Here is a 12,042-nt window from a genome sequence, read left to right as displayed (position 1 = left end):
TCAAGATTGAATATTAAACGAAAAGAATTGTGAAAGTCTACTTTTCGAATAGGAAATCGTTTTCTCGAAAAATAAACCTTGGAGGGACTTGTCGTCTGCTGGTCACTAAAAATTTTCACTTTCTGTATGTAATAAACAGAACAATTACAAAGTTCATTTCGTTAAGTTGAGAATACATGCAGTAACAATCAATTGAATGGTAGCGTTGCCCTTTTCATTCTCTTGAAAGCGTAAATCTCATAACCTGTTTATTTATTTATTCATTAATATTTGGAATAATCAATGTGAATAGAAATTATCATTCCAACAATGTTCGAGGCAACAAGCCATTTCGATGTTTGTTTACTCCTTTTTATCTGCGTTTAAAAATAAATTTAAAGAGGAGAACAGCTGTCCAAGAGGGAATGAGATGGAAATGAATTACGTGCAAGCAAACAGCTAGACCTGCTAGCGCACAAACTCGTTGTAGCGGCTGAGCGTTGTTTACAAGGTTTATTTCATGGTGGATAGAGATACTATTTTGTTGCGTAAAAAACGTGAGTGTTTGATGCATAATCGCTGCTGAATTGTTCGTAAATTTGGCTTGAAGGGTATTGGAAGGTATGTGTGATGTAGGTTTTCATATTTTCCCGATAGTCTGTCATTAGGAAAAATGGAAATTTCCCTTTGTCAAGTTTTTGTTTACTGCTGCATTCCAGAACATTCTCCGTAAAATCGAATAATTCGAAGTCAACAACGTGTAGATCTGGTTCTTATCGATTCAGACGCGTATTTTATCATTTTTTGTCTCTGTATTAATGGAAGAATTGTCATTGAAATTCGATAATAATCTTAACCCATTTTTTGTCACGTAGGCGTTTTTCTTCAATATGAAGTAGATATTTGCCGGTTAATTGAGGTCTGAAGGAAAATCTTATTGTTGCAGATTGTTGGACAGAGGGCTTCTGTTTTGTAACGTATCAAACGTTGAACCGTGAGGAATCGTTGTTAGTGTTTTCATTCAATTGAGCAAGATGGCTCATGAACGGAATGAAATTGATATCGATGTGGATGTAGAGGAAGATAACGAAGCCGACATCGATGAGGAAGTGAAGAAAGAGTTGGAGACCAAATCAGTAGCGGGATCCAGTGACGTCCAATCTAGACACAAATCGAAAAAAGTGTCTAGCAGACAAGTTCCAGCCTTAAATCAAATCCACTCTCCGAGGCTGTGGAAAAATAGCAGACGCTCGAGGAATGGATACGGTCGAGGCTTGCCCAAGAAAAAGGGCGCAGGAGGAAAAGGAGTCTGGGGTTTACCTGGTTCAGAATTGTTCGAAGCAGACGAAGATATTAATGATCCGAATTATGACAATGAAAACATGAACAACGGTGCATACCTGCACGTTGTGAATCCCGACGAACCCAACATAGAACTCAAAAAACAACTTGAACCAGTAATTTTGGAGTATTTTGAACATGGGGAAAGTGGTGAAGTATCAAAGTCAGTTCTGAAGATAGTCCCCCCTGGTCGTAGGAATGTTATTGTTGAACGTTCCATTGAAATAGCAATGGATCACAAAACATCTCATAGGGAGTTGACATCAATCTTGATAGCTGACTTATCAAACGACTGTATTAATGAGCAGGCTATAACCAAGGCTTTTGAGAACATTCTTGCTGATATAGATGATCTTGTTCTGGACATTCCTGACGCTCCTATATTGATTGGTAACTTCATAGCCAGAGCTATTGCTGATGAATGCATTCCCCCTAAATTTATAGATCAAACTTTAGAAAAAAGTGACGGTGAGAGATTCCAAACGGCCTTAAAACACGCAAAAGTGCTTATTAATATGGAGCACGGCTTGAGCAGACTGCACAATGTGTGGGGATTTGGTGGGGCTCTGAGACCAGTCAAATCAATAACAAAACGGATGATTCTCGACCTAAAAGAGTACATTTACTCTAGAGACATCGAAGAGGCTGCACGTTGCCTTAAACAACTAGAGGTTCCACATTTCCATCACGAGTTTGTGTATGAAGCTATAATAATGGCCCTAGAAGCTAACAAAGAAGACACAGAAGAAGCTATTTGCCAACTGTTGAGTTCTTTTGCCCGAGAAGTATTGATCACAAAGGATGAGATGGAAAGAGGATTTAAACGTATTTATAATGATCTTCCCGATATAGAAAAGGACGTACCCCGTGCCTATTTTATTTTAGAACGCTTTGTTAATCGTTGTAGCAAAGCTAGATGTCTGTCTGAAGCGATCATTCAGGCTATGCCTTCTAGAGGGCGTAAACGTTATGTCTCCGAAGGAGACCAATATACTAAAGGATCTCAGCTAAAAGGGGGTCTGGAGGAGGATAAAAACTCCAAAGTGAATGAAGAATAATTATCTATTTGTGCTTGTCTATTTTTGCCATTTTCTGTACAAGGTGATTTTTGAGTATGACATGATTTATGTATATTTTAGGATTTATAGTATTTTGAGTTTAACAGATTTTATCAACATTAGAGAACGAAATTTTATGAAAAAACAGTCATTTTCCTTATATCTTTTTTATTGTGATATAATGATTCGTACTCTTTTACATTATTATATTGCTCAAAAATCACCCATTCTCTTGACAATTTGCATTTGCATTAATATTTTTTCACATAGCACTAAGTGCTGTAGGAACACATAAAAATGTTACTTTTATTTGTATTTGTTCATCTATGAAATAAATATTATTTCGAGTTAAATGATTATTTCATTGAAGTGATCTCTATTTTACTCAAAATATTAACTTGGAAGCCGAACATAGATTAGAGATTAACTATGGAAAAATTTGTGGCCGGAGTCATAGACTAATAATAAAGCCATATTTTGGCGATTAAGCGTCTTAATCGATGTCTTAAAGCGTCTTTAAGCGTGACGTCATTAATTTTGTTGTCGCAAAAATAGAATATCGCTGATGGTTGAGTCATCTGTCGTTGTCATTAGACAACGAATCGAATTGTGAATTTTTCAATTTCTGTTCTTTGGCTATTATTTGAAAAATATTTATTTATTCTAAATGATAATGCAGAAACTGCATTATTGGCAATAAAAGCACTCTTCCCTAGTAGGAATTAAAATCAAATTCGATATAAACAACATATTCTCTTTCCGCTTAAGACGACACAGGCCAGAGACAAGATGACTCTATGACACAGGCGCTCTCCACAGACCGCCAGGTTCCGCTTAAAGCGTCTTAAAGACTGACGTCATGACTTATTCGCTCGAATAGCACCGCTTAAAGACGCTTCACGCGTCTTAATCGCGAAAATATGGCTTTTATACTCCATTATAAGTCTATGGTCACAATTGACCACAGAGTTTGTTATTTCAAATTTTTGGATTATCCACAAAATTTTGAATAGGGAATTTGGACTTACCTTTAAAAAACTACAAGGTTCTGGAGATATTACTTCATAATTAAAGATAGGCTTGATCTTGAATGAATTGTTGAATTTTTGCGTCCAATCTACCATCTCTATTAAAATGCAGATTGTTTCAAAACAAGAATCTAGTGATTATAGTGCAATGATGACGAATTTTGTTAAATATTTTCGGCACATCGGATTAATTAAAACCACCAGCTATAATAATTTCAAGTGTTTATTTTCATTATTAATCACATCAACAAATTTTCATAGAAAATCAAACTGAAATATTACATCTTGAAAGTCTCGCTCTTAAATTTTGTCCACTACATTTCAAAGTAAATGGTGTAACTCTTTACAAACACAGCGTAATTATTGTTTACATTATTGTATCTGATTTTAAATATTGTCTATTTATAAGGAATACTTCATACCAACTAACATCGTCGTTACTTGCACCTGTTATTTATAAGCTTGAAAATTTCCCAAGGAGTGATTTGGAAGCCTTTCGTGTTGAAATATCTTTGAATTGACAGAGTTTCCTCGAATTGAATGACGAATAGACTCCATAAATCCTATTGAAATTTTTCAAACCCGGACAAGGTGCATGCGTTCGACAAACTAGTTAGTGGTTTTCAAGTTATTCTCCCTTAATTATACAAACATTACAGTTTCTTATAGATAGATTACAGTAGAATATCACATCCTCTTACTGTTCAAAATATGGCACGTAATACAAACAATTTGTCTTTTAAAGAGAACATACAAGAAACTGAAACTATTTCGACAATAAACCTGAGAAAAGCTATTTAAAATTTGCTTTCCGACGCGAAATTTGGAAATCGAGAGACACAGAAAAGATAATAATTTTCTCAAACACTCTTCGTTGCTAATAGAGGCTAAACATCGCTATAAGGACCCGCCGATTGATATGTATTGTTTCGAGCACAAATGATGATGAGAACTGATTCCAAAATATGGAGTTTGATATTGATTCGATGCAAATTTCCAATCACATCCCAAAGAAATAACTGAACAACGTGAAATAATATGAGTTATTCAGATCTACGAAATAATCAACTCTGTGCCGAGTCCAATATAGTGACAAAAAATTGCTTTTAGTGGACGAATAAACAGTTTCACTTGAAATTTAGTATTGGAAATGATGAGATTCTCGAAATGAAAGTAAAACGAAAATTCAGTCTCAGCGGAGACTATATTTTCGATGCAAATAAGGTTCTGATCGAGCCTCATTTTCTCTCACAAGGATCAAGAACTTTTATTTTTTACTGAGTATTAATAGATTTATTTAAGAGTTTTTATTTTTTACTGAATTTTGACGGAGTCACAGAAGAGTTTTATAATTTTCTTTTTAATTTTTTCTCTTCCAAAATGAGTTGTGCCAAGCGTTATTTTCACAAGTTCAAACTTGATATTTTGAAAACAGTTGCGGCAAACCACCTGCACTTTATTTCATAAGATGAAGATTTTCTCACAAAGAATAAATATCGTTACAGTAAACCAAAAATGTACACTAGTGATTTCATCTTTATTTACACCAGTGACAGGTCAGAATTTTTTAATTTTTTTTTATTTTCTCATTTATCTTCGAAGTCCCCCACGAACCTCGACGTAAACGTTGGTAACAAACCCCCTCACAACTAATTTCAGTTTAATCTCGAGAATCACAGTCAGCAATCACAAATACAGGTAATTTAAATAACACGCTTCGAAGATAAACGAGATCGCGTAAACATTTTCCTGTTCAGATTCGTCTTATTTTTTTATTTTCCCCTTTTGAATTTTTTTTGTTTTTTTCATTTTATTTTACCAACTTTTTTTTCTTTACAGGGTTTCGTTCTACAAAATGTAGATGTATAGACATTATAGTACATATATACAGAAAAATAGGGAATCGCAAACAAATATATAATTCACTAGCTTCAATATCTCCGATAATTTTTCTTCCTCCCGTTTGTCGATTCTTGTGTCGGCCCGATCGATTCTTTATAAATATTTCGATCAGGCTCGGGATCATTTTTATTATTTTTTTTTTAATCTTTTGTAATAATTAAAATATATATCTGAACACATAAAAAACATCACAAATTTTCAGTATCGAACGTTTCGTTTGTGAATACGTGGAGATTTTACCATTTTTCGGGAAAAATAATACTTTCAGGTAAATCGCCCCACTGTCTGATGAGGTTTTCTCGTTGGAATTCACACTTCACGAATTTTATATACATTACATACGAGAATTTAGAGGCCGTTCGAGGCCGCCGATGAATCCAGGACCACGGAATGTGATGAAAAAGAATGGTAAAAACGCACGAAGAAAACCTGCGTACCCCTTTTGTCATTCTGACTTTGCGAAACGTAATAACACGAATAAAGGAACTTGTCGACAATGGTCTAAGTACTGGTTTCGTGGGCTCCATAACACATGAAGGTTGCGTCACAGAAAAATAGAATGTCTTCATACGCACAAAAGGTTCTTTGGTTCGAGCACTACGAGAATCATCTTTGGTTTGCGGGAAAATGCACCGGTAGGATCATGTTGAGGTTCTTCGTCCTCGACAGTTCGCAGTACGAGTACATGAAGACGTCCTTGATGAACTTGAACTTGTCCACGTCGAACACCGACCTGGCCGTGTTGGACAGGTTGAAGGGTTCCTCGATGCAGAGGTACTTCCACTGGTTGACGTCGTTCTTCGGCGATTTCTGGTATCTGCACTCGTCGATGGGCAATCTACTGCCCGTCCTCACCGATATAGCGAATTCGGCGAAGTTGAAGTGGGAATAGTAATTGAGGAAACCGATCAGAAGGTCGCCGATGCAGTTGATGTTGTCCGACTTGAAGTCCCTGATGAAGTCTATGTCCTCCTGGACGTCTGTGCTCGTCTCCACCGACGAGTTGAATATCTCCGGGACGAGGCCGTGCAGACAAGGGAGGACCGGAGGAGTGACCCCACCTGGACAGAAAATTCTTTTTCACGATCTGTGGTTGACGACCACAACTATATTTGATGACTACAGAAAAGACCACGCTAGATTTTAATAAGGGATATTGAACCTATTTGTTAACTAACATTAACATTGACATTTCAAGGTGGCTCAGAAAATCCAAGTTTTCGGGCCGATTTGCCTTAAAAAACCATAATGAAATGAATTTATTATATGCCGAGGCCAAAAACGCTACATTTTACTCTATGAGTCGAATCTGTACTACCCACCCCTGTGTGATCGGTGCTAACCATAGACATGTAACACATAATTTGTCTATGGTGCACTATGACGTTCAACGTCAGGCGGGAAATTATTCTATGATCGCGGATTTGTTTATATTCGCGTTTCAAAAATTTGAATTTTCTGTCTTTTTCGGTCTTTTCCAATCCGTCTCCAGGTTTGAGAGTTTTACATACCTCTGTACCATTAAATTCGTGGCGGGGAATACCAAAATAGAAAAACCTTTTCGGATTTACTCACATTGAAGATAATTGATGACCATCAGGGCCAGGGAGTAACTGGATATGGTCATGTTTTTGGCGTCGTTGATGTTATTGGCCTGAGCCCACACCTTGACGATGACGACCATGGCCCTGACGCGCCAGTCCAGACGCGCGTAGCAGTGAAGCAGATGGGTGTTGTGGATTCCGATGCCGTTGTTGCAGTTGAGATCGATCTCGAAACCAGTCGCCAGGTCCTTGAACTTCAGGATGGGAACTTTCGCCACTATGAGCTCGACGTCTTTGACGATTCCTGAAAATAGAAATCCCTCTGATTATGTGGAGGTGTACGAGGATGAACGAACTTACCATCATTAACCAGGAGGTTCCTGACGTGGTCCAAATGAGTGAGAGCATCTATCCTTGGATCGTTGACGAAAGGCTTGGTTAATAGACACATGTCTATATCGCTGGTTTCCAGCCCGAATCCAGACATCGTTGAGCCGACTATGAATAAACCGTAACTGTCGAGACAATTCTGAAACAACAGAGGATCTTATTCCAATTCGAGAAAAAACATCAAACTGACTACCTTTATCGATAGAAATATCGTCTTCCATGTCTCCAGTTTGTTGATGTAGGTGCTTTCCTTCTGCGCCTTACTGAGGAACACATCCCATATAGCCTGACTGAGATGATCTGAAGAGCCCCCGTTCAACAGCATCTCGGGATTTGGGTCGATCCTCATGAGGTACGCCCTGGATTTGAAGCGCTCCATAAGTCCATAAACCCGACGCGTTATGTTGTCTACCGAATAATTTTTGTATGTGTTCTGCTTCGACCGTAAGGAACTGTTCGTGTAGTACCTGAAAGAATTGACCCATTTAAGATATGCCCATTCCATCGAATTCATTAAGAAATGAGAGAAGTATATCATATTTTATTCAGCTAGTGTTCGATGGGACATACCGTGTAATACCAGTACCTGTTGTTTTCATATTGAAAACCTGCAACATAATCCTAGGATTATGCTAATGTTATGTAACACTCTAAAAAATATATGAAGTACGCTTTCATGAAGAAATACTTTTGATTCATAACCTTACATAACTTCCTAATTTCAAATCTTTTAAGCCATTATCAATGAATGATAACCTCAAATGGCTAGTTTGAGTGCTTCATGCAATTAGTTGAAGCATTCTATTCTTAAAAAAATTCAAGACTTACCGTTTGTTTCTCAAATTAGTATTTCCACTAGGTTGATCATAATAGTTAGGCTGGTAAACTTTGGGGGAGTGACAGTTGTATTTTCCTGTTGAAAACTGATCATTTTTTCCATTTTTACCATCAGTCTTTGGGTTAGGTTCTTGAAGAAGAAATTCAAATAAACCATCTGAATGTGGAATCAATTGATTGTATTCGTTCAAACTTAATGACTTAGTTGCAAATGCATGCATTTTCATTGAATTTCCAAATGAAACAAAGTAAAAATAGGTAGAAACAAATCAAACTATGCATAGAAAAGATGCAGAATTAAATACTGACATATGAATATGTATATAAAATGATGGACTTACTGTTAGACTTATCACTAGTTTTATTTGCCTGCTGGATGCACTTTGAATAGAGAGAAGATCTTCCGCTCTCATCACTCTCATACCCCTTTGGTGATACTGCTCTCACATCAGACCTGATGTCTTTGTTCTTACCACCGTACTTACTGTCTAGTTTCTTGAGTATTATATTATTTTGATAATGGACAATTTTGTGGGGTGGAGGTGGCAGAACGTTTATGGGGACAGTGAAAATTTGAGTGTTCTGAAAGTTGACATCTAAAGGTGACAGGTTTATTTCTTTTGAAAAGTTATTGTTCAACCCATGATAACTGTCGTGGTCTCGGTAATTATCAAAATTTGGCATGTGAAACTTCGGAGACAAAGCATCGTAGGCCAATTTTTCATTGATTGCGCTTATATTTTGCGATACAGGGGTTTCAACAGACATCTCTTCCTCGTCCTTATTTACTTGAGTGTCCAATAACAAATGCTAATTTTTTCACTATCTTGAACCATTCAACATCTACCGGCTTTTTTATTCATCTCATTTATGTTCAACATAAAAAAATTGACGTTTTTATTGTAGGTTATGATAATTCAGCTCACCAAAACTGCGAACCACTTGTGGATAATTTTAAATGGGGGAATCCTCCCTTCTAGAATCCAATTAAAGAAATATTATCGTTCAGTCAAATGCCATTATGTGGTTGCCACTTTTTCAAACGAATTATTCAAGACCAAATCAAAACTAAAGACCAATTCTTGCACCGCTAGAAAACTCAAACGCTTGCGCGAGGGAGTTAAGTACTTGCATTTCTGGGAAATGGAAAAAGTACCTTTTTTCAGGAGGACTTGCGCACTCTCACGTGATATTTCCTCCAGCTTCATTATTATGAAAATAATAGTTCTCTATGAATATAATTTTTACGAACAAAACTAAAAAGGGGGCAATAGCGAGTTGGAAGTTGATTTTTGTATTTCTTAAGTTTATTTTTCAGGATAGTAAAAATAACTTCCATAGAATTTTGTTCGAAACTGTCAAATTTTATGTACTAACCTTAAAAGCTGTTGATCAAATATCAAATTAAAAAAAAACAAACAGAAACATCAAAGATTATTCTCTTCTCTGAGAAACACTATTATCTCTGCACATATCATTCCTCCTACATATCAATACTATGCTGCAATGGCTACATCCTGGAGCAACTCTGTACCACGTAGCAAAAAGTAAGGCTTTTTCATCTCTTTTTCTCGATATGTAAAAATACATGAATGCAGTAATATTGCATTACAATTTTATAGACTCGACGAAGGTATTCATATGCTGAAATCCGTTTCTTTGGAAATTTTTCAATGGATACTGGGAAAAATCCAAACTAAAGAAATATTCACAGACAATGACATTGAAAATTTGATGAAAAAGCTGAAATTGAGTGAATTGAAAGTAAAGCATATTATAGAAACCGTTTCATATTTACACAAGCACTTGTCCAAGATCATATTGAAGCCTGCAGAATTGGAGAAAGCATTGATCGAAGATTTCAATATAGAAGAGGATAAAGCTCATTCATGGATCAAGATTTGGACAGAAGATATCAGTCAAAATTTCAATTTAGGAAGTGAGTTTCTACAAAAGTGCTGTTACGTTTCATATATTTCCATTTTCAGATATAAATGAGCTTCAAAGTATAACATGGGAATTGAATTTAGAAGCAGCTTCAAATTTATCCAGAAAGAAAGCATTACCAACTGCATCTATCCAGCTGAATGGCACTATTGATAATACTGTGCTGCATTTAAACGAAGAGGAATTAGTTCATTTATACAATACCCTAGAGAATATACAAGCCAAACTGGATATGTAAATACATCAAGGTAAGGATATAAATATATTGGTTATCATCAAGACTTTGATTTAGGCGGTATTAAAGAATCCATTTCAATCAAACAAAAAAACAGTTAATCATAAAATATTTAATTACATTAAATGTGTGAAGTAACAGGTATAAATAAAATGTACATATAAATATATCCTTTATAAAAAAAAACTTTTTATAACCTCAATCAAGGTTGATATTTGTACAATTGTGGAAAGAGGACGTCCCATGCTACACATTTTTTGAGATTTTCTGTTAGGCTGAAAGTTGAAGGCGCTGACCCATCTTCAATCATCTCATGCGTTGGATAGAGGTACATAAATTTTCTCAATAACATGAATGGATGATCTTTTTTAGATACCTTAGGTTTTTCCGAATTAATTTTGGCTAATTTTTCATGAACAAGCAAGTGGTTGAATGTTGGAATAGTTCCGTTGTCTCGGGCTATAGAATCTGCCAAATAAACTTCTAACATTTTTCTTTCACTATTGACATGCGATATTTTCACAACAAGCTTCTTATTCTCCTTCGCTAGTTCCTTAAATCTGTCAACTGCCTCTGTTGTCCAGGTTTCATGATCTATTGGAGACACATTAGCTAATGAACACCTCACTGCGAATTCTGGAAAGATCCTAAACTTTTCATGCAGCTTGAATAAATCGTCTCTATTCAACCTATGTATCTTGCCCTGATCATACAGGTAAACAACAAACCAATTGGGGTCTTGAATGTCAATTTTAACAACTCTTCCTCTGTGATATGAACCTTCAACAAATACTGCACAATTCAGCCTAATTTTCATATCTGATGGGGAAAGTACATACTCTTTCTTCTTCATGTTATAAAAATTCCATAAATGTTTTTGCAAGATATCTACTTCTGCAAATCTGATCCAAAGTTTAGATGGATCGTAGATATTAGCAACAGTACCTGTATACATTTTGCTTGATGTCCATGGAACTTTCTCGAAGAAATTTGGAATTTTAGCAACTCCTAAGAACTTTTCAAGAATTTCCAAACTTTGTCCTTCAGTTCTACCAACACTGTCAGAAAATTCACAGTAAAAATGTATAGGTTCATAATTATCAACGTCCTCAACTGAGATCTCTCTATCACTATATTTAATCACATTCTCATGAAGCACATTGGAGAAATCTATTTTCCTCACTAACTCCTCGATACCAGTCCATCCTCGAGGCATTCTTTCTCCAGTGGACTGCATTGATCTATGATGACCGCTACTATGTGATTTCACTTCAAGAACGATTTCATTATGGACAGTGATGAAGTAAGTAAGTGCCTCTTTGTATTTGGCTTTGTATTTCTTCAAAAGTTCTTCCATTCTTATTCTTACAGAATTTTTAGATATTTCATTAAGGTTTTTGATTATTGAATGAGGTACCAAAAACCGAAACTCACACTTTTTCGACTCTCTTCTAGTTCTTAAACCCATTTTGGAAAACTGGTAATTAATCTCGATAAAAAAACGGAACTAAGTCTCTTTAACACACAAACTGAGAAAACACCCGTCTTACCTTACGCACACAAACCTCGATCAACTTTGTCAACACTGTAACTGCAGCACAGATCTGCGGATTTTATTTTTTAGGTTACGGTTATGAATCCAACCACAGATACAACCACAAACCACAGATATGTTTCTTTATTTCATATTCATTGAACTCTTTCATGAGTTCAATGATTATATTATAATATATTAATATATATATATATGTTATAAAAAAATATATTTATATTTATTATAT

The 12,042-nt window shown here is 35.8% G+C and overlaps 3 protein-coding genes across 4 annotated transcripts; 2 read left to right on the top strand and 1 right to left on the bottom strand.

The window, feature by feature from the left end:
- The first annotated feature begins 386 nt into the window (after positions 1-386).
- On the top strand, positions 387-2,731 carry LOC123315285 (programmed cell death protein 4). 2 transcript variants are annotated; one of them, XM_044900931.1, is made up of 2 exons: positions 387-536; positions 926-2,731. In XM_044900931.1, exon 2 carries the CDS (start codon positions 1,014-1,016, stop codon positions 2,376-2,378), a length of 1,365 nt encoding a protein of 454 aa, XP_044756866.1. In that variant the 5' UTR covers positions 387-536; positions 926-1,013; the 3' UTR covers positions 2,379-2,731. The 2 variants fall into 2 exon arrangements, with proteins under 2 accessions (XP_044756866.1, XP_044756865.1); XM_044900930.1 differs by having other exon boundaries at positions 411-600.
- Positions 2,732-3,611: 880 nt separating this feature from the next.
- On the bottom strand, positions 3,612-9,215 carry LOC123314695 (poly(A) RNA polymerase gld-2 homolog A-like). Its single transcript, XM_044899999.1, has 6 exons — positions 8,421-9,215; positions 8,071-8,209; positions 7,436-7,709; positions 7,213-7,381; positions 6,884-7,156; positions 3,612-6,369 (listed from the first exon to the last, which is right to left on the bottom strand). The coding sequence occupies exons 1-6, from the start codon at positions 8,845-8,847 to the stop codon at positions 5,915-5,917; spliced, it is 1,737 nt and encodes a 578-aa protein (XP_044755934.1). The 5' UTR covers positions 8,848-9,215; the 3' UTR covers positions 3,612-5,914.
- Positions 9,216-9,389: 174 nt separating this feature from the next.
- On the top strand, positions 9,390-10,392 carry LOC123314696 (COMM domain-containing protein 10-like). The gene is made up of 3 exons (XM_044900000.1): positions 9,390-9,626; positions 9,702-10,018; positions 10,068-10,392. The coding sequence occupies exons 1-3, from the start codon at positions 9,586-9,588 to the stop codon at positions 10,262-10,264; spliced, it is 555 nt and encodes a 184-aa protein (XP_044755935.1). The 5' UTR covers positions 9,390-9,585; the 3' UTR covers positions 10,265-10,392.
- Positions 10,393-12,042: the final 1,650 nt, after the last annotated feature.

This window comes from Coccinella septempunctata, chromosome 6 (assembly GCF_907165205.1).
Source record: "Coccinella septempunctata chromosome 6, icCocSept1.1, whole genome shotgun sequence".
Taxonomy (NCBI): Eukaryota; Metazoa; Arthropoda; class Insecta; order Coleoptera; family Coccinellidae; genus Coccinella; species Coccinella septempunctata.
Note: the sequence above shows the minus strand (reverse complement) of the source record. Positions and strands in the feature narration are given on the sequence as shown.

What these genes read in the sequence shown, in the direction of transcription:
- LOC123315285 (XM_044900931.1), top strand. Translation starts at nt 1,014, where the DNA reads ATGGCTCATGAACGGAATGAAATTGATATCGATGTGGATGTAGAGGAA.
- LOC123314695 (XM_044899999.1), bottom strand. Translation starts at nt 8,847, where the DNA reads ATGTCTGTTGAAACCCCTGTATCGCAAAATATAAGCGCAATCAATGAA. An exon ending in AACTAGTGATAAGTCTAACA is followed by an intron (nt 8,210 to 8,420) that starts GTAAGTCCATCA and finishes TTCTTCTTCAAG; the next exon opens with AACCTAACCCAAAGACTGAT. An exon ending in GAACCTCCTGGTTAATGATG is followed by an intron (nt 7,157 to 7,212) that starts GTAAGTTCGTTC and finishes TTCTATTTTCAG; the next exon opens with GAATCGTCAAAGACGTCGAG.
- LOC123314696 (XM_044900000.1), top strand. Translation starts at nt 9,586, where the DNA reads ATGGCTACATCCTGGAGCAACTCTGTACCACGTAGCAAAAA. An exon ending in TCTGTACCACGTAGCAAAAA is followed by an intron (nt 9,627 to 9,701) that starts GTAAGGCTTTTT and finishes ACAATTTTATAG; the next exon opens with ACTCGACGAAGGTATTCATA. An exon ending in TCAAAATTTCAATTTAGGAA is followed by an intron (nt 10,019 to 10,067) that starts GTGAGTTTCTAC and finishes TTCCATTTTCAG; the next exon opens with ATATAAATGAGCTTCAAAGT.